The sequence below is a fragment of the Salminus brasiliensis genome, chromosome 3 (assembly GCF_030463535.1).
Source record: "Salminus brasiliensis chromosome 3, fSalBra1.hap2, whole genome shotgun sequence".
Taxonomy (NCBI): Eukaryota; Metazoa; Chordata; class Actinopteri; order Characiformes; family Bryconidae; genus Salminus; species Salminus brasiliensis.
The window spans coordinates 31,086,688-31,109,783 of NC_132880.1; the positions used below are offsets into that span (position 1 = coordinate 31,086,688).

Sequence of the window (23,096 nt, forward strand, 5' to 3'; positions counted from 1 at the left end):
AAACCCAAGAGGTAAGGTTTTCCTGTAGGTAAAAAAAAAAAAGACAGCTTGTGCGTCCCACATTTTTATTATTCTACATTTTTCATTATCATTTTTGATACAAAACGATATAAGTATACTGCAAAAATGTCCATGTCCTTGGGCCTGTGGTGTATATCCAGCTAGTCTTCCCTCCTTTTCATCTGTTGCAGATGACGGTGTTGGTTTCATTTTCATGACCAATGACCAACAAGACAACAGGCAACGCCAACATCTCATGAATCTTCCTTCTCTTGGTGTCTGCAATGTAAACAAAGAAATGAGAGGAATCAGTTTCTACACATTTCTGTGTAGATGCCATAATCCTATAGATTATGGCAAAATAAAATTGGAACACACACACACTTATTTGTGGAAAAGAATCAATATGAAACCTAACTCATCCGTACCTCAGTTAAATCAATGTATCCAACAGTACAAGTTATCAATGGAGACACTTTAAACATTACCTGCAGTGAATACATGTGAAAAACACTGTCTGGCCTTCATCTGCTGATCTCATTTGTCTTGTGTGATATACCATTCCTTCTTTGTTGCAGCGTGAACACCTTCTGTCCACCTGGTGGAGGATTTGCACAGACACGAATTAGCATAACATTAACAAACGCTCACCTTCCCTGAGGTTGTGTCTGTGTTGTTGCCTAATCAATAGCACTGTAATGGAATTCATTAGGCAAGCTGGGCCCCAAGTTCAGTTAACACAATATTGGTTAAGAGCGTTAAGGTTACTCACCACAGGGCCTTTTAGTTCAGAGTCCTCCTCACTGTCCGTGGTAGAAGAGCTCTGCACCAAAGGATTAAACACCACTGAAGACTTGATAACTTGCCCAGCAAATTCTGAGGAGAAAGAGTCTCTCATCACACACTGTCCAAACAGCAGGTAGAAATCAACCCCCTACAGAATTCTTCTTAGATTGTCTACCTTATTACAAACTCCTGCCTTGTCCTTTCTCTCTCTGACCAATTCCTGGAGGTCCACATACCACAACATTACAGATTGTAGCCCATCTGTTACCACACAGTTTAATCAGCCTATCCCACTGCCACATTCCTGACCACAGAAACACCAATGGGCAGATATTAACTGGGTGGTGGTCTGGATGGTGCTGATACAAGTGTACATGGTCACTTCTAGGTTGTGAGTGGGTACACCACCCCAAAATTGCCAAGAGCTGCAAGTCAGGTGTTTGTAATAAAGTAGTCATTGATTTTATCTGATCTCTTTAGGATAAAAAAGGAAGTCTCACCACAGACAGGGATGTTAAATGAACACCGAGGGCATGTTATGGTATCCTTAATCCCAGGGATTGGAAGAATATTACCACACTCAGGACAGAAGTTTATATCGCCTTGGAAACACGACATGGTTCTACATCAAGAGGGGGAATAAAAGCACATTGCTGTTATACAACTTATACAAGCCTATTGAATGTTCATTACTGAATGCATATCACTCAATGCTACCACTAACTTGTATTGAAACGTGTTCAATTCAAATGTGAGATTTGTTAAAAGTACAGTTACTACTACTGAATGTTTAAGGTTAATGTGTGCACATCAGCATCACTGCAACATGCCAATGGAAACACAGAAATGCATTAAAAGACTTACAGTAAGTAAAAAAAACACCCAAAATGTTAATAAAGGTAAAGGTGCACGTATTTGTCACAGTACAGTGTACCATGTACAGCGAAATGTGTCCTCCGCATTATATGACCCATCTCTGGTAGTGAACACACACACACACACACACACACACTAGTGCACTAGGGGCAGTGAGTACACACACCCCCAGAGCAGTGGGCAGCCAACTCCAGCGCCCGGAGAGCAGAGAGGGTAAAGGGCCTTGCTCAAGGGCCCAACAGTGGCAGCTTGCCAAGCCAGGGAATCGAACCCACAACCCTGTTATCGATATCCCGGCACTATCGCTAACGATTATGAACCAATAAATAAATGATAAGCAGCTGTGAACAAATAACTATGACTGCATACGCTTTTCTGTGTTTTTAATCCACTTACCATCACAGTGTATAAAGGTGCTGAAGCAGAGCTGGATATTATATGCATACACTAAAGTATTTGTTCTGACATGTGTCCATCAGCTGTGTCCATCAAGCCAGTATTAAAGCCAGTGTGTTGGATCTGCACTGGTAGATCTCCATGACCAGGAATGAGCCCCACTGCTACATACAGTTTAGTGAACTCTATAGTATTACCCTAGAGCACTAATCAAAGTATACTACACTTTCAAATAAAAAATACCGTAGTTACTACAGTATACTATAGTTTTTTTTACATATGGGATCCTAGTCCAAGCTCATGTAAACAGCAATGCACCTACTACTGCCTTTCATTCAGTGCTTTACTTTGGAGCTGAACAACTGTGATAAACTGTGATTAACGGTTTCACGTGTTTACAACATTGTTAGAAAATTACAGAAATAAATCATATAAATGTACATATTAAACGATTTTAATACACAGCAACAACATAAAGGTGTGCCTTATACTAACTAAAAAAAACTAATGTAAAAAAAATTGGTCAGCTATGCTAACTACGAAGAGGCTCAATTCTCCGTTCCACCTTAAATGGCACAGCGGTTTCATTGTGGTGCCTGAACAGCCGCCGCAGTGTCACTACGGTAACTTTTAAGGTGGACCGGACACATTGACTAAGAAGCCAACTTCAGCTCTCAACTACACCCAAACACGTGTGTTTTTTTTTTGTTTTTTTTTTAACGTAACAGATCCCAAATCGGGTTTAGATCCACTTACTGTTTGAAAAAGCACTTCGTGTAGTGGCGTTGAAGCCGACCAGGAAATCGGAGACGTTTAACGACAAATCCCTAAAAACACGAGCCGAGCTGGAACGCGTCCTGTCAGGCAGAGCTGTGCCCATGCAGGCGGACCGGAGGGCAGCTATTAGTCGAGGGCCTTCGTCTCAAAGCAAATGACGTGAAGGAGAGCAGTGAGCAGGTGGAACAGAAATAAACCGAAGAGTTTCACACAGTAAAAACGAGGTAAATGTGCTTTTATAGTTGATCAAATAAAGGCAGGTAAGATCAGCAGTGGCGGTGGTGATCTGTGCTACAGTCTGTGGTGCAGCAGCGCGTTTGTGCGGCTCTGTAAACACACGGTGCTGCAAAGACACACCAGCCCTGATCAGCAGTGATGGACTGAAACGTGCAGAATTCCTCCATGTAGTACATTTATTTTCTAATGTAGACAAATATCAGCTGTGAAATCATTCATACTGGGGAAAAATATTCTATTTAATGCTGTGAAGTATCGATAATATAGAGATAGTATTGCTGTAATATTGTGAATGCTCTATGCAATAATAATAATGCAATAACATGTGTGGGCCCTTGACATATGTGCCTTTGGTAATATTAATATGCATTCCACTGTGCATTGGATTGGATTAATGTGGAATATTGTTGTGACTATTAATGATTTTAGTTATTGATTATGTACTAACTATTGTTGATTATTAAACAAATAATCTTATTTGTAAGGGCTAACAGTAAAAAATAGGTTTAACCGAGCCATAACATCTTAACATTCTCTACAGAGTCTCTACAATGTTCAAACACTTCAACTTCAGTTATGAAATAACATGTATTTGTCATTATACATATTTTTACTTCGTAAGGAACAGTCATGTGCTTTAGTGAGATCCTGCTCATGTGAGTTCCCTCTTTTTCAGTGATGAACACAGATGCAATTCAAATGCCCACCCCCGGAGATTTTTCAGACTGCTGTCTTATTACTAAGATATACTGTGCTTTATCATTCATAACGTACATATTGTACATATAGTACTGAAAATGTTTCTACCCTTTCATTCAATTCCTTATCCACCAGGATGTCAGGGTTGTGGTGGGAACTTATTAAAACACTAGAATATCAGAGATTCCATTACTACTAGAAAAGCAATAGAGGTCATTATGATCATTGGAGGTTGTCATATGTATTTAAAGAGTGAAGCAGAAACAAGTGTACGAATAAAGCATTTTTTCACATCACAGTATGCCATCACAGTCAGGAAGACAGATGTAAATATTTGCACAAAGTTCTGTTGATCATTTTAGAATGAAGTTTCTTAGAAAGATCTTCTCATTGGTCAGACAATATTAGCTCTGAGTTTGACTTGAAGCTGTTTACCTTTATCTGTTTGATTTATACAGCTGCAATTGCGCCTCTGCCATGTTTCAGTGTAGGCAGGGCGTTTTTCTCAGCGCATGCTTCATTCTTCCTCCTGCAGACTTACCGCTGATTAATAGGCCTGAAACGTTTCCAGTTTTGTTTCATCGCTCCACTGAAGTGAATCCCTGAACATCTGTGGATGGCTGAAATACAACCAAAACTTGTTGAGTATGATTGGATCATCAATCAACAATATGTCTGGAGGAGGAAGAATGAAGCATACACTGTCTGCAGTGAAGCATGGAGCTGGGCCTGTGATGCTCTGGTGCTGCTTTGCTTCTTCTGGCACTGGAAACCTGCAGAGTGTGCAGAGCAAGATGGATTCCATCAAGCATCAGGAAATCCTAGTAGAAAACTAGGAGGCTTGGGAGTCAATGGGCCTTCCAACAGAACAATGAATGACCATTGATGTACCTCAAAGTCCACCAAGGCTTGGTTTCAGAAGAAGTCCTGGAAGATTCTAAAGTGGCCGTCACGGGGGCCTGACTTGAACCCCATAGAAAATCTTTGGTGGGATTTCAAGAGATCGGTTGCAGCCCCATGAACTTAAGTGAACCAAAAGCCACTGCTCATGAGGAATGAGCTAAGATCCTCTGGAACATTGCCAGAAGCTGGTGTCTGGCTATGCCTCATGTTAGCAGCAGGTCATAAAAGCAGAAAAGCAGCTGTTCTATTAGTTGTTTTGAGGTATTTAAATTGTTTGTTTGATTGGTTTACTGCAAACAGCTGGACATTTGTATATTTTAATGCAAACCTAATTTGCAGTGAAAGTTGAATAATTGCAGCTGTGAGTGTTTACTGGCACATTATGTAGAATGTCAGTAATTATTATTTCATCATAGCCATTAAAATCTGTAAAGCGTAAAATGAACTACAATACAATTAAGGTGATGTACAGTTTAGTTTGTGGGCCTTTTTTTAGGGCTTTGCACAGTGTCTTCATGTGTAAACAATCAATTGTGCAGTTGCAGTTTTGAACAGTTTCCACTAAAGGCTCAATGTCTTTAATTTTTGGTTTTTATTTTCTAGAATGACTGAGAACGACGTTGAGAACGAGCTGTTAGATTATGAGGAGGACGAAGTTGACGCAGCAGGTGGTGTCGGGGATGGAGCACTCGTCGGCGATAGCGGTGCAATGACCATAAGAAAGGAGGGGGTCAAAGGCTCTTATGTGTCCATCCACTCCTCAGGGTTCAGGGACTTCCTTCTAAAGCCTGAGCTTCTGAGGGCCATTGTGGACTGTGGCTTTGAGCATCCGTCTGAAGGTGAGTAGGATAAAAGGTATCTTTAACCAGTGTTAGAAGAGTAGAGTTCTTACTGCTGTGCCATTTTAGGTCCAAGAGAAAAACACAAGTCAGGCAGACAGGTCTTGAGGGAAATGGTGGAGTTTGTTTACAGCTGTGCATCTGTCCAAATGTTTTTCTCTAGCACAAGATGTTACCTAATTAAGACTCTCAGGCAAAGGAAGATAGACTGGCTGTAAGATAAATGTGTATTTTACATTGTGCTTTACTTGGTTGTGTTTTTTATGAGCTTGTATAGGGACAATTAGAGGTGGACAATATAAATATACACAAAATATTGCCATATTGCCCATCCCTAAGAACAGTATCATAAAAGTTGGCTCTATGACAATATTTGATACTATTGTGATGGTTTGTTATTGTAATACAGTCTATTATTTTCTGAGCATATTGTGAATCTAATCAGTGTTTAAAGCAGCATTATGTAGCATTTTGCCTTCAAAATAGCAGCTTTAAAATCATTGTGATGCTCCACGGACTTGTATTAGCGAGAATAACATTGCTGCACCTGCTACCCTGGGCTTGGCATGCTGCTAACTGCAGTAAGTAAGTTTGGAGGAGTGTGCAGGATAACGCTAATTACTTGTCAAATGTAATTTAAATGTAATTTAAGTTTTGTAAGTTTTTGAATTGAATGAAACTGTTGTGCAATTGCTCCTGGCCTCCCCCTACAGTCGGAAAGTGAAATTTGTGCCGTATCCACCCCCAAAGGACATGCTTCCATGCATTTCTGGACAAGCTGAGATAAAGGCAAATATGTATTATGCAGTCATCACAGGCATTGTTCTGCTTGCTTCACCTCAGTGACTATTAAAAGTGGGAGAATAGCCTATTAGAAGTAGATCACGCCAATGGCTTTTGAAGCTGGTTTTGAAAATTACATAGTGTTGCTTTAAAACTAACTTCTCATTCTCAATGCCCTGTCTGTTGAAGCTTTAAAAAATCGGATTTTTCGACAGAATTTCTGACTGTTTAAATGAGCTATAATTGAGAAGTAATTTCATGCATAATTTTAACATGTTTTGTGATTACAATAACTGACTTCTCGGATATGAAGAACGCTGAATAACTGAGGGTTTAATTACAAAGAGTGTCTGTTTGAAAAGGAGTGCCAGCACAAAAAAAAAAAAATCACTGTACTGTTCGGATCAGATTTCAAAATCAGCAGCTACTGGTGTATTTTATCTATGTGTCAAAATATATATATAATAAATATTGAATATCACAAAAATGTCTTTAAATATCATTATGTAATATTTTTAACCGTATCGCCCATCCCTTCAGTGTCATATAATGAATGTGTTGTGTTTTCAATACAGTTTGGTCCAAAGGTCTTAAAAATAAAAGTAAAAAAAAACAACAAACAGAGGAGTTATCAGTACAACTAAGATTACATGGTTATGTTACATGGTTCTGCCCTATTTCTGTGTAAAGAATCTGATTTAAGCAAATGTGTGACATTGAAGTGGTGAAGTCTTTGTACGAAAGGTCAGGTGTGTATCGAGTAACATCTCTTCCATTGATGCTGGGCTTTTGCACAATCTTGTGGTGCCAATGCAGCTGGAGTGCAAGTTGGTATGAAAGCAAAATGGGAACACACCACCCAATGTTACGATTACAAGATTGATTAGAACTAGAATAAAAATAGAAAAGAATGCCAAAGAAAATAATTTCTCAAGTTGTCTTAGACATTTGGTCCCCTGTATGTATCATGCATCAAATCTGTTCTCCCTCTTTGTGCTTACAGTCCAGCACGAGTGCATTCCTCAAGCCATTTTGGGCATGGATGTGTTGTGCCAGGCTAAGTCTGGTATGGGCAAGACTGCCGTGTTCGTGTTGGCGACCCTACAGCAGCTAGAGCCAGTGACCGGGCAGGTAAAACAGAAACATATACACTACGTAAACTTAAAATGATTCAGATTTCTTGCATAATAAAATAGTTAAGATGTGAACAGAGTCATTCAGAGTGGATTGTTGTGTGTTGTATGTTGTAAAGTCTGGTGACAGGAACCAGATGTCTAAAGCATGTAATGCCTATTTACGCTCCTTGTCCGAAAGATATTACGAAATGGGCATGAACATGTCTTTTATTGTTCTATTGATAGTATTAAGATAAAAGGTTTAAGAATAAACTTAATATACTTTTTTTTTAAAAACACAGGGCATCATAAGGTGAATTAATACTCAAAGAAAACATCTACACTATAAAAGTATTGGGACACCTGCTCATTCATTGTTTCTTCTGAAATCAAGTGTCTCTACTGTCCAGGGAAGGCTTTTTTTCCAGGGAAGTGGAGTGGTTGTTGATACAGTATGTCTTCAGGGATTTGAACCACCTTTGGACCAAAAAGACCCTCAATATGTGCTTTTAACAATAGTGTGGAAAATCTCTATTGACCAAAACCTGCTTTTCATACCAAGCAAGATGCACTGTTTGGACAAAAGGACACCTGCTGGGAAATCTGCTCATTCAATGTTTCTTCTGAAAACAAAGATACTAAAAAATATGTTTTCTGCTCTTGTTCGAGTAACTGTCTCTATCAGTGCCAGAATTGCTGTGAGGATTTGATTGCATTCAGTGAAAAAAATCACCTTAGTGAGGTCAGGATGTTGGATAATCACCACCCAACCTCATCCCCAACTCCCCAATTCATACCAGAAGTATTGAATAAGGCACCAACCATCATTCCAGAGAACAGTTCCACTGCTCCACAGCTCAATGCTGGGGGGCTTTATACTCTAGCCCATGTCTGGCATTAGGCATGGTTGCAATAGGTTAATGTTTGTCTGCTCCAGAGAGTCCTCTTCTATTGGCAATACTTTACAGGGACTAGACAAGCGGTGTGTGTTAATGTGCCAGTAATGGGTAAAACGAAATTCGAACTCATTAGAAGGGGTGCCCACAAACATTTGGACATATAGTGCATTTTCTTGTTTTATCACTATTTTTTGATGATTTTGCCATCATCAAAATGACATAAAGCTTAGTTTTAGATTAAAGTTTACTGGTCATTTTTGATAATAAACAAAATGGCTTATTTTTAATAGTATATTTAGACATGGCGAGTCCTGCTTCCTCCCATCACCACTGTAAGGAAGTTTTTCATTAAACCACTCTGAATGACTTTGTTCACATCTCAACCACTGAAAAAATACAGAGCACTTCCCTTTGTCATGTACAGGTATCAGTACTGGTAATGTGTCATACCCGAGAGCTGGCGTTCCAGATAAGCAAAGAGTATGAACGCTTCTCCAAGTACATGCCTGCTGTCAAGGTAGGAACATCTTTTACATTTGTATGTGTCTGCTCTCTCTAGGCCTAGATGTAATCTGGAAATTAACTCCTCATGTTTCAGCTCCATGTCTATTATCCACGTATTAAGCCTTATCATTATTCAGTAACTGCAAAAACTGAGGTGTAAGTTCAGTTGTTATGTGAGTAAGGTCCCACTTTGGAAACCTTAGACTTGAAAGGGTTAACAGCTATTTCACGTTCTTCTGAGTATACAGGTTAACTGCTGGGCATGTGGTTATTCTTGTCTTCCTCCCTCTCTCCCCGAGGTGGCAGTGTTCTTTGGCGGTTTGTCTATAAAGAAGGATGAGGAGGTGCTGAAGAGGGAGAGCCCTCATGTGGTCGTGGGAACTCCTGGCCGTATCCTGGCCCTGTCCCGCAACAAGAGCCTAAACCTGCGCCACATCAAACATTTCATCCTGGACGAGTGTGACAAGATGCTGGAACAGCTTGGTGAGAGACGTTTTATAAATGAAAGTATTATAGAACGAAAGGGACCCTAAAACAGTGTACAGTTCAGATCATTTCAGCTGTTCACAGAAATTCATCACAAAATGTCAGGAAATGTCCATGATCAACAATGTCTCAATAAGCAAATAGAGGATGAGCTGATCTCCAAAAGGCATTAGGATGAAATATTCCTTTCAATAGTTTAAGCAATATTAGTGGACTGTGTTTGTTTTGTACAGTTTTAGAGAGAAGGAAATGACCAGGCAATGTTCAAGAGATCAAGAGATTTGAGCTCTCTGAGAACTTTTACCAAGGTCTCGGACCTTAATTAGCTTGTTAGGGCGATGGTTTGTTCACAGTCCTCGTTAGGAAAGGCCAGGTGAAGCAAATTTCACAGCTTTTTAAATTCTTTTCAAGCCTTGTCCAACTATCAGCAGACCTAGCACTCTGAATATTAAAATAATTGACGCCCCCAAAAAGCAGAAGGCAGCTACATGGAGAGAGCAAAGCATTTTCAGAAAGCCGTTTCCTCAGTTCGGCATACAATTAAGCAATGGCAGTCCACAGGAACAGTGGAGGTCAAGTTGAGGTCTGGAAGACCAAGAAAACTTTCTGAAAGAAGTATTTGGAGGGTTGCCAGAGAATAGCAAATCAAACCCCTGCAGGAGACTTTCAGGAGGATGCTTAGAAAAGCATATTGTGAAGTACTGGTAGTGGTAACAATGGATATTACATAGTCTCCAGCCCTAGTGCACAGTTACAGTGATTAACCTTTGCTAACACAGTTACAACAAGGCTGATACATTTGTGTGGATTCCACATAAAGCAAAGACAAAGTGTGACAAGCACAAGCATATCCAGCAAGGCTTTTTCATAACAGAAGATCATCCACTGTTAAACAGCCTGGGAGCTGAAGTAGTTGTACCTTTTATTACATCCTGTAAGTTCAGAGAAGCAGGTTGAAACGTTAGAAGGCTGATGAGGCTTGTCTCAGTAAACATGTCTGATTCCTGACTAAGTTTCCGCTTCACAGAACCTTGCAAATTCAGCTGCGGTGAACTTCTTTCACAACAGTGGTTATCAGCTTTTCCTGTTTAAACACTTGAGCTTAGATTAGTCTGCGTGAACAGAGAGGAATTGAGTGGCTGCTTTTCAGGAACAAGAAATAAAACTGTCTAAAATTGTAGAATATAAAGAAGTTTTAATGTGGAACAACAATAATTTCAATAAGCGTGTAATTGGCTTTTTGACCCGGACATCATGAAGGGGTGGCTGAGTGGTTGCTGTGTTAAAACAAGCCATTTTATGCCTGTCTGTCTGCTGTTTCAAATCTGGTGGGTGCGCCCCCAACTGGTTGGAAAGTCCACCTCAACTGATGATGAGATTGTGAGAATATTTCCTTCTATTGCAGAGCACTGGGTGGCAGCCTTCTTAAAGTAGACGCTGTAGCTACCCGATTCGTATGCCCTGCCCAATTCGTGCCGAGGATGCGTACACACGTGCAGTGCAAACTGAGCATGGGACACAGATTGGCTAGCCAGTAGCAATCTGTGCTGCCCAGAGGTGATCACAAAACAGTAACGAGCTAACGTTAGCATTTGAATATGATAGCCATGTCCTGTTAGGCAGGAGGGTGGTTCAGTGTAGATTAGCTTACTCTAGCTAGCCAGCCATGCATGAATCGGGTAGCGGCACACTGCTCGTGCCTTACTAAACCCCACCTCTGCATGCTTGTTTACATTTGTGTTAATAGCACAGCCTTTTCACATGAAAACCTCATCACTCCGCTGAGGCGTGGACAACAATTGAGCAGAATCAAAGTCCTTATAGACCAGTCTGTTCACTCAGTGGCCATCTTTGCATGACCGCCAAGCAGTATTTTCTAGTCACACAAGACTATTTGTGTAGTACTTGTTACAAATGATCTCAAAAAAAAAAAAGCCTCATGAATAGTTTGTAGCGTTCGGCTCAATAATTCAACAATTTTGTAGCTTGTTCTAGCTACTGTGCTTTCACATCACCACATGGAGGGGGCTCTGTCTATTAACAGAGCCACAGTAGCATTGCTATTTGTGAGAAAGCGCTCCCTCTCGTGTTCTATTGCTTTGGTATACTATAAAACAACCCCAGAGCATGTCATGATGATGTAGCCCAGTAAAAACTCCTGAAGATCCACCTTCAGGAGACTGAAAATCCAGACTTGGGTCAAAATTTAAACATAACTGACTAAAGCTATTAATCCTGCTTTGTGAGACAGGCTCTTAAAGTTGTGTTTAGTTTATTGAGCAAAGATTTGATTCTATTTATCCACACATTCACAGGCTTTTCACAATTGAATTGGCTAATACCTGCTGTTTGTGCATTTTGTCAGAAGTGATTTGACTGTCAGGAGCTCTCTAACAGCTTCTTGTACAATGGATGGAGTTATTAGATCTGGCATGTTCATTTTTATCTGCAAGAATGTCAGCAACTAAAATGAAAAGCCAGACACTCTTAATCATTCGTGGACATGCACTATTAAAAATAAAGGTGCTTCAGAAGGTTCTTTGAGTGATGCCACAGAAGATCCACTTTGGAATTTGTGAAGAGCCGTGTTGGAAATAGAGATGCGTGAGGTGGAAGCACCTTCAATTCAACCAGTTCTTCACACTCACACACTTCTTACACTCATGGTTCAAAAGTGGTTCTCTTGTGGCGAAGGAATCTTTTGAAGCACCTTTATTTATAAGTGTGTGCAAAGCATGAACTGTTCTGGGGGGATTATGGGATTATGATTAATCCTTGAACTGTGCTTTCTTGGTCTTTCTCCTCTTAGACATGCGGCGTGACGTCCAGGAGATTTTCCGCATGACCCCCCACGAGAAGCAGGTCATGATGTTCAGTGCCACCCTGAGCAAAGAAATCCGCCCCGTCTGCCGAAAGTTCATGCAAGATGTAATTACGCATCCTCTCCTTTTACCACGGCAACAGCTCCTCCTACTGACCCTGCCCTTAGCAAAACACACCGCCCTAAAAATCAGAAGGGGGTGACATAAGGGGAGGAGTCATGTCGCTACTAATTTAAGTTGTACATTGTAGAGCAAAATGGCCTGTCCTGTCTGGTCTGTGCTAATACCAGTCTGCTGGCTAACAGGGGCGCACTGTAAATACCTTAAATCCCTTCTTTGGCTGGCAGTGCCACAGTCACATTTGGCACATTGTAGCCTTTTTGTATTTGGCAGTCGGAGAATGGCTCATAGATAATAGACCCTCCATCCAGTCCATTCTGCTGCAAAAACAAATGGGGATCACTTCCAGAAAATGTTCTGCCCAGTTTTTTTTTTTTTTTTTTTTTTGTGTTGTTTTTTTTTATAAAGAAGAACCTACATGGCACACAGCTTACTCCAAACCCCAGGACACTGGGAGCTCTTAGATTTGACGAATTACCTTCGAATAAGTAAGTAGCATATTGTGCAATAATTGGGAACCAGAAGAAGCGCTGTAATTACTGTGCTCGTCAAAAGCACTCGTTTCTGAAGCACTCAGGTGCTTCCATTTATGGGAGGCTTTTATTTATGCAGGCCAAAGAAATGGGTATAATTAGGGTAACAAAGAGGTCCAAACAAACCGCTGTGTGACTTTCAAACACATGGATTGAGAGAAAGATAGCAAGCAGGGGATTGAGAGCGTGAGAGATTCCTAATGAAAACCTGACACGCTGGAAAGAAAAAGAAAAGGAAAGAAAAAAAAAACAACGCAGGAACACTTCCAGCTTTCCATTGTTCCCCGTTTCCTTTTTATTGTCTGTTTATTAAGGTGGCTGGCGGCCCTGTCAGCCTGGAGCTTAGTGCCCACAAATCCTCCTGTCCTTTCATTAACGCGAGCCCCAGGTGGAACCGCATGAGGTTAGCAGGCAATAGTCTAAGGCTCCTGAGTGCACAGCCGAGCTAATTAAGTGAAACACAAATTATACCCAAAACAAACAAAGGAGGCAAAGTTAAATAGGGCCGATAGGGAAAACACAGCTCAACAGGCTTTGCCATTAATTCCCTTCTCAACAAAGAAGACGACACAATTAAATCAGCCTCGTTTAGCCTTTTTGAGTCTAAGAGTTGTGAGAAACTGCCCAGAGGCGGCAGCTCTGAGTCAAAGCCAGCTGTTTGAGGATGGACGAATGTTTCGTCCAGCCGTTCGCCAAACCGCAGCTCCAGCGGTGCCTTATCTGCAGCGAGAGAGGCGAGAAGCTCTAAAGGAGGCTCCAACCGGAAGAGAAAGAGTGCGCGGGTGTGAGGACAGGATAGTGTGAGGGAGGCTTAAGATGCGGAAGAAGTCGCGGGAAGGATGAGACGACGAAGACAGCTGGAGGAAAGAGGAGAGATGCGCGGGTCGTAGGCCGAGACGCCCAGAGTAATGGAAAAAAAATCAAAGAGAGAGAGATGGAGAGAAAAGGTAACTCTACTGTGAAAATCAGCCTTCATGAAATACCGAAAGCAACACAGTCCAGCTGAATGGAGGCCATCTACGTCCACAACTGTCAAAAATCATCAGCGCCAGCCTGTGTTGGAATCCCCTAGTGCATCATCTGACGTAGTTCAAAGCTGTGAAGGAATTGGTAGGCCTAGATGCAGCAAACAGGGACAAGATTTTGAGCAGATACTCGCCATAGCTAATCTCACAATACGGGATATAGTAAGGGAATAGACCGGGTCCGGATTCTCAAAACACTTAGGACTGTCAGTCAAGGCACCATATTTTCACAACTTCATTCTAATCTGTGGGTGGGATTGCAGTAAAGGTTAGGACCACCTCTAAGCAGTCGAGGCAGGAAAAGACCATTACATGTTTATCATGTCTGAACTGTAACATGAAGAGGACACGCTCACTCGCTAGAAATCATATGCCTGTGTAAATCCACTGCAAAGCCACCAATACCTATTGAGAATGATTGAAGTATTGTGGGCTGCAATATCGATGAATAGCCCTTTATTAAAGCATTGATTAAAACAACTCGGCTATTAAACTTGGGGGGTCAGTGCAATTTAACTGCACCCCTCGAAGATGTATGTAATATAAAATGTCTCCCTATTGTTTATCCACATACAAGCAGAAATGCATGTGTAAAGCATGTCCTTTAGGAGTGTCTCAAAGCGCCAGTTTAGGGGGAGCATGACATACCATTTCTCAGATATTGGCACCACTGTTTACACTAGTCTGAGGGCAACGATGCACAATACATGGCTCCCTAACTTGCTTCACATTGACTTATTGGCGCGCTTTCCGCCATTGTTAGAGAGCTAACAGCTGATTTGGCCCTAATGCTTTGCTATGACTACCTTAGGATATCCTCCGGGAGAGTCGTTAGCTGGTCATAGAGTGGTCCTGAGATAATAAGGCTGCAAGGCCGCTAGGACACCCAGGGTTAGCAACCTCCACAAAGCTTTGAGAATCCGGCCCCAGGGATGTACAGCCAATGCTGCAGACAGCAGCTGTAATTGAATGACAGGTAGAAGAGACAAGGGCATATTTTCCGCATGGCCCACCTCAGAATCCTTCCCTCCCTCGGCTATACTGATCTCAGTCATGTTCAATCACGGAGCGAACACTGATCTGTGGTCAGTGCGCCTTGGGATAAGGAGGATATCAGATTTGAGATGAGGCCTTAGACAGAAAGCACCGTTCTCCTGTCAGGACAGATGGAGTATTTCTGACAGGCGGTGAGTCGGCTGATAAAGCACGCCTTTCACTGCAAGGCTCCTGCAGGTAAGTGGAGCAGTGCGCATTCAACGATGAAGCCGAAGACTGACGGTGGGAAGTGTTTGCACTTTCATTAGTGTCTATGTCAGTCCACATCTGGCCCTCTGCTAAATTGGCCGATTACTCAAAGCAAGCATTGTTCCTCGTTGAATGCGCACGCTGGAATAGTTAAGAGTGAGTGTTGGTGTGGGTGCAGTCTTTATTTTTATCAATTGTGAAAAGTCAATGACTGTTTGCTATATATCAAATTGGGCAGTTTGTTAACATGAGCGATGAACAGTCAACTGCAATTGCAAATATGCACATTTATTGACTTGAAAGTGGATTAATTATAAATAGTAACAAGTGTGGCACTCCTTTATCGCATAGTTTCGATTGATGCAGTTATATAATAGTTATAGTAGTTGGTGAAGGTATGTGTGCGTCTGTAAAAGTGTGTTCTCAGTGGCTTTGGGATGGGAGGGGTGGGTGTATCTAACCCCCATCCCTTCTTTCTCCCCCCTCCCCCTCCCCTTTTCCTGTTTCATATCTGTTTCTTCACTTCCTTTGTGAAACCCTCAAACATCTCTCTTCTGTCTTTTTGCTTTTACTTTTGCTCACTAACCTCAACCGTTCCCCAACACTTTCCTTTTTTTAACGCTTCGCCAAAAAAACTGTTAACCCTCCTGCCTGTGCCCTCACACCTTTAACTGCCCCCATGTGCCATTCCGTACTCTAATGTCCCTCCCTCCCTACTCTCAACCCCTCCTACTTTTACACCTGCTCCACCGTTCGCTGGTTATCCTAGCCGATGGAAATATTTGTGGATGACGAGACCAAGTTGACGCTGCATGGCCTGCAGCAGTACTACGTCAAGCTGAAGGACAATGAGAAGAACAGGAAACTCTTTGATCTCCTGGACGTTTTGGAATTCAACCAGGTATTTCCGTTGTGCAGACTTAACTTTAAAAAAACAAAAAATACAACATGCTTTAAATGACACCTGAAGGGTCAAGAGCTTTCTTTCAGATAGCATTTTTTTGTCATGATACACGGCCATGCAAAACTTCCCTGGTCAGAATTTCTGTTATTGCGAATAGTTTAGCATGTAAAACATTAACTGCAAAAGGCACAAAGTGTAAGTCTTAAGTTCAAGATTAGTGTATTATTATTATTATTATTATTATTATTATTATTAAAACATTTGCAGTAAAAGAAAACGAAAGAGTACCATGCAAATGTTTAGTCAAATCTAGAGATTTGACCTCTTGGATAACTTTTCCCCAAGGTCTCAGACCATAATTAGCTTGCTAGGGCTATGGCTTGTTCACAGTCATTGTTAGAAAAGTACGGGTGATGCAGATTTTAAATATTTAGAAATAATCTGATTCCTCAAACCTTTTCCCAAACAATCAGCAGCCATTGGCAACTCTAAGTATTAGCCTATCACTTTGCTCATAGGATTCTTAGAAAGACAACTTCAAATCCTGGTGAGACTGCAGAAGTCCTTTGGGAAGATTATGCAGACCCTGGATTGGTGGTGCACTGTTCTACTGTGCAGCAACACTTAATTACGTTTATAGCCATCAGAAGAAAATCTTTCCTGCATCCTCACCTCAAAATTCAGCTTAGACGTTTTCAAATAATCTTCTAAACAAGTCCTGTTGGAGAGAAAAGGGGGCAGAACTTCATGAAGAGAACACCTCTTCAACTGTTAAGCATGGGGAGGTAAATCAGTTGGTTTGGGTTTGTGTTGCAGCCAGTGGGGTAACATTATCACATTATTTGTGGCATACATATTCATATTTGATACAACTAGAAGTAAAATGCTTTAATTCAATTTAAATAGTGTGCAATGTAGAGATGTGAACTGTGATTTTTTTAAAGTACAAAGGGCTAAATGTGCAGGAGTAACTTTGCAACATAATGCTGTGCAATTGAGCAGGAGGTAAATATAATAATTAAAAATGATTAGTGTTCAGCGCCTGTTTGTGATGTATGTGCATACATTTGTGTGGGGTACTTCTAGTTATAGTCCTGGTTCAGAGCCTGAATGGCCTGCGGGAAGAAGCTCCTGTTTATCCTCTTAGGTGTTGGCCTTCATGCAACTCTACTCTGTATTGCATTCTTTAACTTTCTAAATTCTAAAAGTGCAGGATATTTTGAAAATTACAATAGGCAAAAATCACTTAAAACAAGAACTGAAAGAATTTTAGCTGTCAACAAAAAAACATTTACAAGCTGAGAGACTTGCCAAAGGGTGTGGTAAAAAAAAAAAGGCTATTTTTTTGCCGTAAAAGATGGAAATTTGCTTAGATTTTTAACATCTTTAACTTTAGGCTTTTACTTTTGATGGCAGTTCATCGGTTCTATTCACAGTAATAGAAATGTTGACCAGGGGTGGCCAAACGCATGCTTGCCACTGTATAATTTTCTGCAGCCATCTTAACATGTGGCTTCATTGTTCAGCTGCATTTGTTTGTTTCAACTGTCCTGTCATATACTGTCACAATGTGGCCAACCCTTAATGTCTGGTATGTGTTTTAGTTTCTCTGTAGTTTTGCTATTCGTGTTGTTTGTTATTGTTTTGGTGCTTCATTGTAGGGGCATTGGTTTGCTCCTCTGTGAAGTGACCTTGGTTTTGAGAAAGACACTACATAAATAAAACATTACCATTATTATGATTATGCTAATTGGTATCACATTGGAGCGTTTGCTTGGGTGTTGTAGGTGGTGATCTTCGTGAAGTCAGTGCAGCGCTGCATTGCCCTCGCTCAGCTGCTGGTGGAGCAGAATTTTCCTGCCATCGCTATCCACAGAGCAATGCCCCAGGAGGAAAGGTGGGACACAGCGACATTCAGACGAAAACATGTTTGTTAATGGAAAGCTGCAGTGTTTTTTTTTGTTTTTTTTTTTTGTTTTTTTTTTTTTTGTTTTTTTTTAATCATCAGTGTCCGCTGCTTCTGTGCCTTATGGCTTGTTACAATGGACGATACATTTTATGTACTTCTTTGAAAAGGTCAGAAAATGAATTTATTTGAAGCACATGTTCACCAGAAGTCAGCAGGAAGCTGCTGAATTCCATGAACAAGCACTTGTTTTTATATCCATACTGAATCCTTAAGCCAGATGTGTTCATAAATGAGGCCATTTGTCAGAAGTTAGCCATGGTTGTTAGAAAGCGTAACTAAAAGTGGTCACAAACTGTGTCTGAAAGGATAAGTAGCTTGTAATGCTGTGTCTCTACAAACATCTTGACATGATCTTGATCTTGGCTATAATCGTTTTTTGTGGTTCTTAATAGATGTAAGAGCTGGACAAGAAACAGGGCTAGAATAGTGATGAATTTGAAGTTAAAGACTATGGTAAATACTTTTGGGCAAACCTTGGATGGCAAAGAAATCAAATGGACAAATAGATTCTCATCTGTCACTTGAAGCCCAGGTAACCAGACTGAAGCTCTTATTTTGGAAAAGACAGCTATGTTGGAACAGTTGAAGGTAAAAGAGAAATAGGATGGCCAGCAACAAGATGGACTGATACAGTTAGGGAAATTATGAACAGGTATTAAGACCCAGATGATGGATTGTGAAGACACACAGTATCAGGGTTTATCAGCGGTCATCGTTTATTAATAGGGGTGTAATAACAATAATAATAATAACATTCTACACCCCATTCCAGCACACTGATGTCATTCACTACCTTCTCATTCTGACAGTATGAGACACTGTAAGTGCAGTAAAATGGAGATTACTTTAAGAAATGCTGGGCTATTCTTTTTTAAGTTGGTATCTGTGCAGCAGTTTAAAGTTTTGATTTAAACTGTCACTTCCAGGCTAGCTCGATACCAGCAGTTCAAGGACTTTCAGAGACGGATCCTTGTGGCTACTAATCTTTTCGGCAGAGGAATGGACATTGAAAGGGTCAACATTGCCTTCAACTACGACATGCCCGAGGATTCTGACACATACCTACACAGGGTTGGTCTTTAGTGCAATCTCACCTTATAGAACCGGTTAGGTGCATTTTGCTACCTTCATTGCTAAGTTCACATTGAACACGTTTTTCAGTTAAATATGGAAGTATTGTTTGTCTGTTTTGTTTACAGATTAATTGGATCCACTGTAACCATTTTAATTATAAAAAATTGAAAAATAAATAATAAATTAAAAAAAATAAATCAATAACAATCCACTGAAACTATGTGTCAACATAAGAAGGTCTGATGTACATTTTTTTGTGAATCAACAATGTGTATGTATGAGACTAGTCCACATCTGCACTTTTTATAAATGCCTGTAGGGGGCGCTAGTTGATGTTGAGGGGGAAAAAAAGTAGGATTAGGCAGTTTAAAATTAGGCTGTGGTCTCTGTCCTATAAAAAACATCTCCAAAATGGTGACTTTACAGGATGAGGCAGAAATGATCTTAACTTTGAATGTAATTTAGAGCATTTCTATTGGTCCATTCAGTTATTTACACAGTGTACAGAGCAGTTACAGGGTTCAAACCATGGAGAAACTAAAAATGGAGATACATGGTTTTCATTGGACAGCAGCGATATACTGATGGGTCTTTCTCTCTTTCTCTGGTCATCACCATCACCTCTTAAAAAACTGTGAAATATCTTCATATTTTGTAGATTTAATAACTGCGTAATTGAAAATCCAGCAGTTCACACAGACCTGTCCAGGGATGATTCTTCATCTTTTAATTGAAGCTGTGTTAATAGTGGCTGTTGAAAGTGACTTTTTTTCAGGGAAAGGAGTCTCTCAGGAGTGCTAATACATTTCACCAAATGTCTCTACGACAAATTATGGACTTTTGGCGGTCATTCCAACAAACTCTACTCAATGTGGTTGCTGTTGACCTTGTGCTGTAAGGTTAATTATTAATAAATGTTAGTTATCCTCACTGCAGGTTGCTTTTTAAGTTAATTGTGTGTCATTGTTATTCCCCCTACACACGTCCCACAGGTGGCGAGAGCAGGCCGGTTTGGAACGAAAGGTTTGGCCATCACGTTTGTCTCTGATGAAAACGATGCCCGTACACTCAATGATGTTCAGGACAGGTTTGAGGTGAACATCAGTGAGCTTCCAGAAGAGATTGACATATCGTCCTACAGTAAGTGCTGGGCTTCCTGGTCATTACCAAGCATAGCATATTTTTTTATTTCTAGTTTTCAGGAAAAGAGAAGTTTTCAGTTTCGTTTTTAGTGTAATAAGAATGATGTACATAATTATGTATATAAGGATGTTTTAGTGCTTATTTTAGTTTGCTTTGCTTGGCACAATAGTGCAGTGTGTTCACATAGGCTTTACTTGTGCCTCTTTAACTTCTTAAAACCCATTTCATAAAGATCACCAAGGTTTTTTGTTCAATTTATGAGCACAATGGGATCAATCATTGTAAGAGATGGCTCTGACGCAGGATTTTTGTTAGGACTCTTCTCAGGAACAAATTGAAGAAAAATATAGAGGACATTTAAGAAAGAAAATTAAAAAAAAATCTAAAACTAAAGACACATAAGTGAAAACACTGTAGACGGGACCTCCGGTGGTCCAGTGGACTAATAACAATAAATCTGATTCTGATACGGGTTGGGTAATTAGCAGTCCAAATTGGAGAGAAAAAGGGGGGAAATCAGCTAAAAAATAATAATAATAATAAAAAGAAGGAGAAAAGAGGTAGACATGTGTAGCTTAGTAAACGTGTTACCATTCATTTGGTATTGTGCAAAGAGTGAAAAAAATACAAATAAAAAATCTAATAATAATAGTAAAAGTGCCCATTATCAGTAATAACTATGGGCATCACAAGGACCGCACAAGGCAAAAATCTCTGCATAGATTTTAGAGATGCAGAATTTAAAAGCAGTTACAAAAAGAACTCCAGCAGTTCACACAGGGATGGTGCCTCATCTTAGAATTGAAGCTGCTTAAATGGAGGTTGTCGAAAGTGACTTTTAACAATAAGCCTGTTGCTATTTTGCTAATGCTCAGCCCAGAACAGCGTGTTCTAACCCAGCCCATCGGCAGGGATGGTGCCCACAGAGCACACTTGTTAAAAGCCTTCTTTGAGAGTGTTTTACTGAAGCTGTTATCTGCTAGGGTCAAACCTATGTGTCATACCCCTGTTCCCCGATGGCTGAACTACACTTTGTCTTTTTTTATTTATTGCATGAAGCTGCCCGAGTGGAACAAACGCTGTATTTACAGGGCTGTTTACAAGCAGAACACACACACACATACACACACACAGTAGCAAATATAAGAGCATGGTCAAGGTCATGAATCTAAGAACAGAGGCCTCATCTGGGATCTGATATGGTTTTATTATTCAGTGCCGTCAAGTATTTGGCCTTTGCAGTATATTGCAGAACACTGTCCACTGCACTTTGCTTCATTGATCTTCTGCTGGACAAACAAATTGACCAAGGGTGCCACAAACCTTTGCATAAAACGATATTATATTATATTATATTATATTATATATATATATATATATACACACACACACACACACACTCAATCGAATGGTTTTAGTCGCATATCTGAAGTTCTGCATGTTATTAAATTTTCACTGTCAGTTTTTTTTTTTTTTGTGCAGTGATACAATCATTCCATTTACCCCGGCATTATCTCTCCCTTTGTCTGTTGCAGTTGAGCAGACACGGTAGAGAAGATGAGCTGTGGTGAGGAAGAGGCGAGCTTCTTCGCGAGAGCAACCTTCAGTAGCTTTGCATTTCACATCGACTGTTACGGTGAAGTTTAGTGAGGACGTATAACTGCTAGAAAGCTATAGACCCCGCATCTAAAGGGGGTGCTTACGTGCTCTTGACGTTTGATGCTATATCATTACTCTTGTAAAACACACTTTGTTCATCTCGAGGTGGTAAAAGTATGTGTTTCTTAAAGATTGTATTTGCCTTTTCTGAAGTGTTTCTTTTTGTTTTTTCTGCCTGGGTGTGCTACTGACTTTTTTTTCTTTTCTTTTTTTTTAATGGGAGTGGAATGGCTTCGTTCCCAGTTTCTTGTTTGTGGAGTGTTTGGTGGAGATGCTTTTATTTTTTGTTTGATCATATAAATGAAGAAGTGCATAGATGTAAAGTAGTTGAATACTAAAGTGTTATAGTAGCTCTCGATGAAGGCATGTCCCTTGGGGGAATTATGAAGGAGTGTAAGGTGTGAAGTACGGAAAGTACAGTGATTATTGTTCCGTATTTGTTGAAAGACACATACACTACGTTGTTGTTGTTGTTGTTGTATCACTCACTGCTGTGTTTGTTCAGTAACTCCTTAACGTACGCGTTACAGTGTTAAATTGACAGTAGTACTGACGCTATGCATTAAAGGTGCATTATGTTTGCTTTCTTTTCCGTTTTACACTTCAGAACCTCTTCCGTTCCGATTGCAAATATGAAACACTCACAATAGCTCTTGTTTTTGTTTTGTAAAATGACTTAAAATAATAAAAAAAAGACTTGCCGTTTACTAACGAAACACAACAGCATACAAATTGTAACTTGTGTTTACAGCACTTTCAGCCTGCACTGAAAGAAAAGATCAAGAACCCATTTACTCCCACATAATGCACCTTTAGTACTTTTGGTACCTGTAGTTCTCAAGCTGTTTTCCAGTATTCAGAAGCTCTGACCGAATTTCATAAATAAATACGAAACTGAAATTGCTCTTTCATCTCGAGTCGTTTCCTCCGATTCTGTCACTCTTTTATCTGAGCTGCAAAATAAGCCTTTTCACTCCTCGCTAATCCAATGACGGTGAAAAGTTGTAGTTGAAGGATGTTTAGAGGACGGTTTGAACACTAATCTAGACAGCAGGTTGATTAAAGGTTAATTATAGCGTTTAGCTAATTAGATGGTTAATTTTTCCCCCTCAGTCGCAGGAATAAAATGAATTCACAAGTGGTGGTGATGGTGATGGAAACCAGATGTCTAAAGAGCTTAATGCCTCAAAAAGCTACTTTACAGAAAGTCAGTGCATTAAATGGTTAGGACTGATGCTGCCTGATGCCCCGAGACACTGTTTCATGATGCTTCCGAACAGTTTTGGACTAAAATGCGTGCTT

General features: G+C 40.3%; 2 protein-coding genes across 3 annotated transcripts; one reads left to right on the forward strand and one right to left on the reverse strand.

The window, feature by feature from the left end:
* Positions 1–57: 57 nt before the first annotated feature.
* polr1h (RNA polymerase I subunit H) lies at positions 58–2,957 on the reverse strand. Its single transcript, XM_072675879.1, has 5 exons — positions 2,815–2,957; positions 1,287–1,408; positions 773–876; positions 489–598; positions 58–279 (listed from the first exon to the last, which is right to left on the reverse strand). Exons 2-5 carry the CDS (start codon positions 1,402–1,404, stop codon positions 255–257), a joined length of 357 nt encoding a protein of 118 aa, XP_072531980.1. The 5' UTR covers positions 1,405–1,408; positions 2,815–2,957; the 3' UTR covers positions 58–254.
* On the forward strand, positions 2,769–22,699 carry ddx39b (DEAD (Asp-Glu-Ala-Asp) box polypeptide 39B). 2 transcript variants are annotated; one of them, XM_072675877.1, is made up of 12 exons: positions 2,769–3,059; positions 5,278–5,513; positions 7,300–7,427; positions 8,735–8,827; positions 9,114–9,297; positions 12,110–12,228; positions 15,815–15,946; positions 17,737–17,846; positions 18,845–18,989; positions 19,768–19,886; positions 19,985–20,132; positions 21,671–22,699. In XM_072675877.1, the coding sequence occupies exons 2-11, from the start codon at positions 5,279–5,281 to the stop codon at positions 20,088–20,090; spliced, it is 1,371 nt and encodes a 456-aa protein (XP_072531978.1). In that variant the 5' UTR covers positions 2,769–3,059; position 5,278; the 3' UTR covers positions 20,091–20,132; positions 21,671–22,699. The 2 variants fall into 2 exon arrangements, with proteins under 2 accessions (XP_072531978.1, XP_072531979.1); XM_072675878.1 differs by lacking the exon at positions 19,768–19,886 and having other exon boundaries at positions 2,779–3,059.
* Positions 22,700–23,096: the final 397 nt, after the last annotated feature.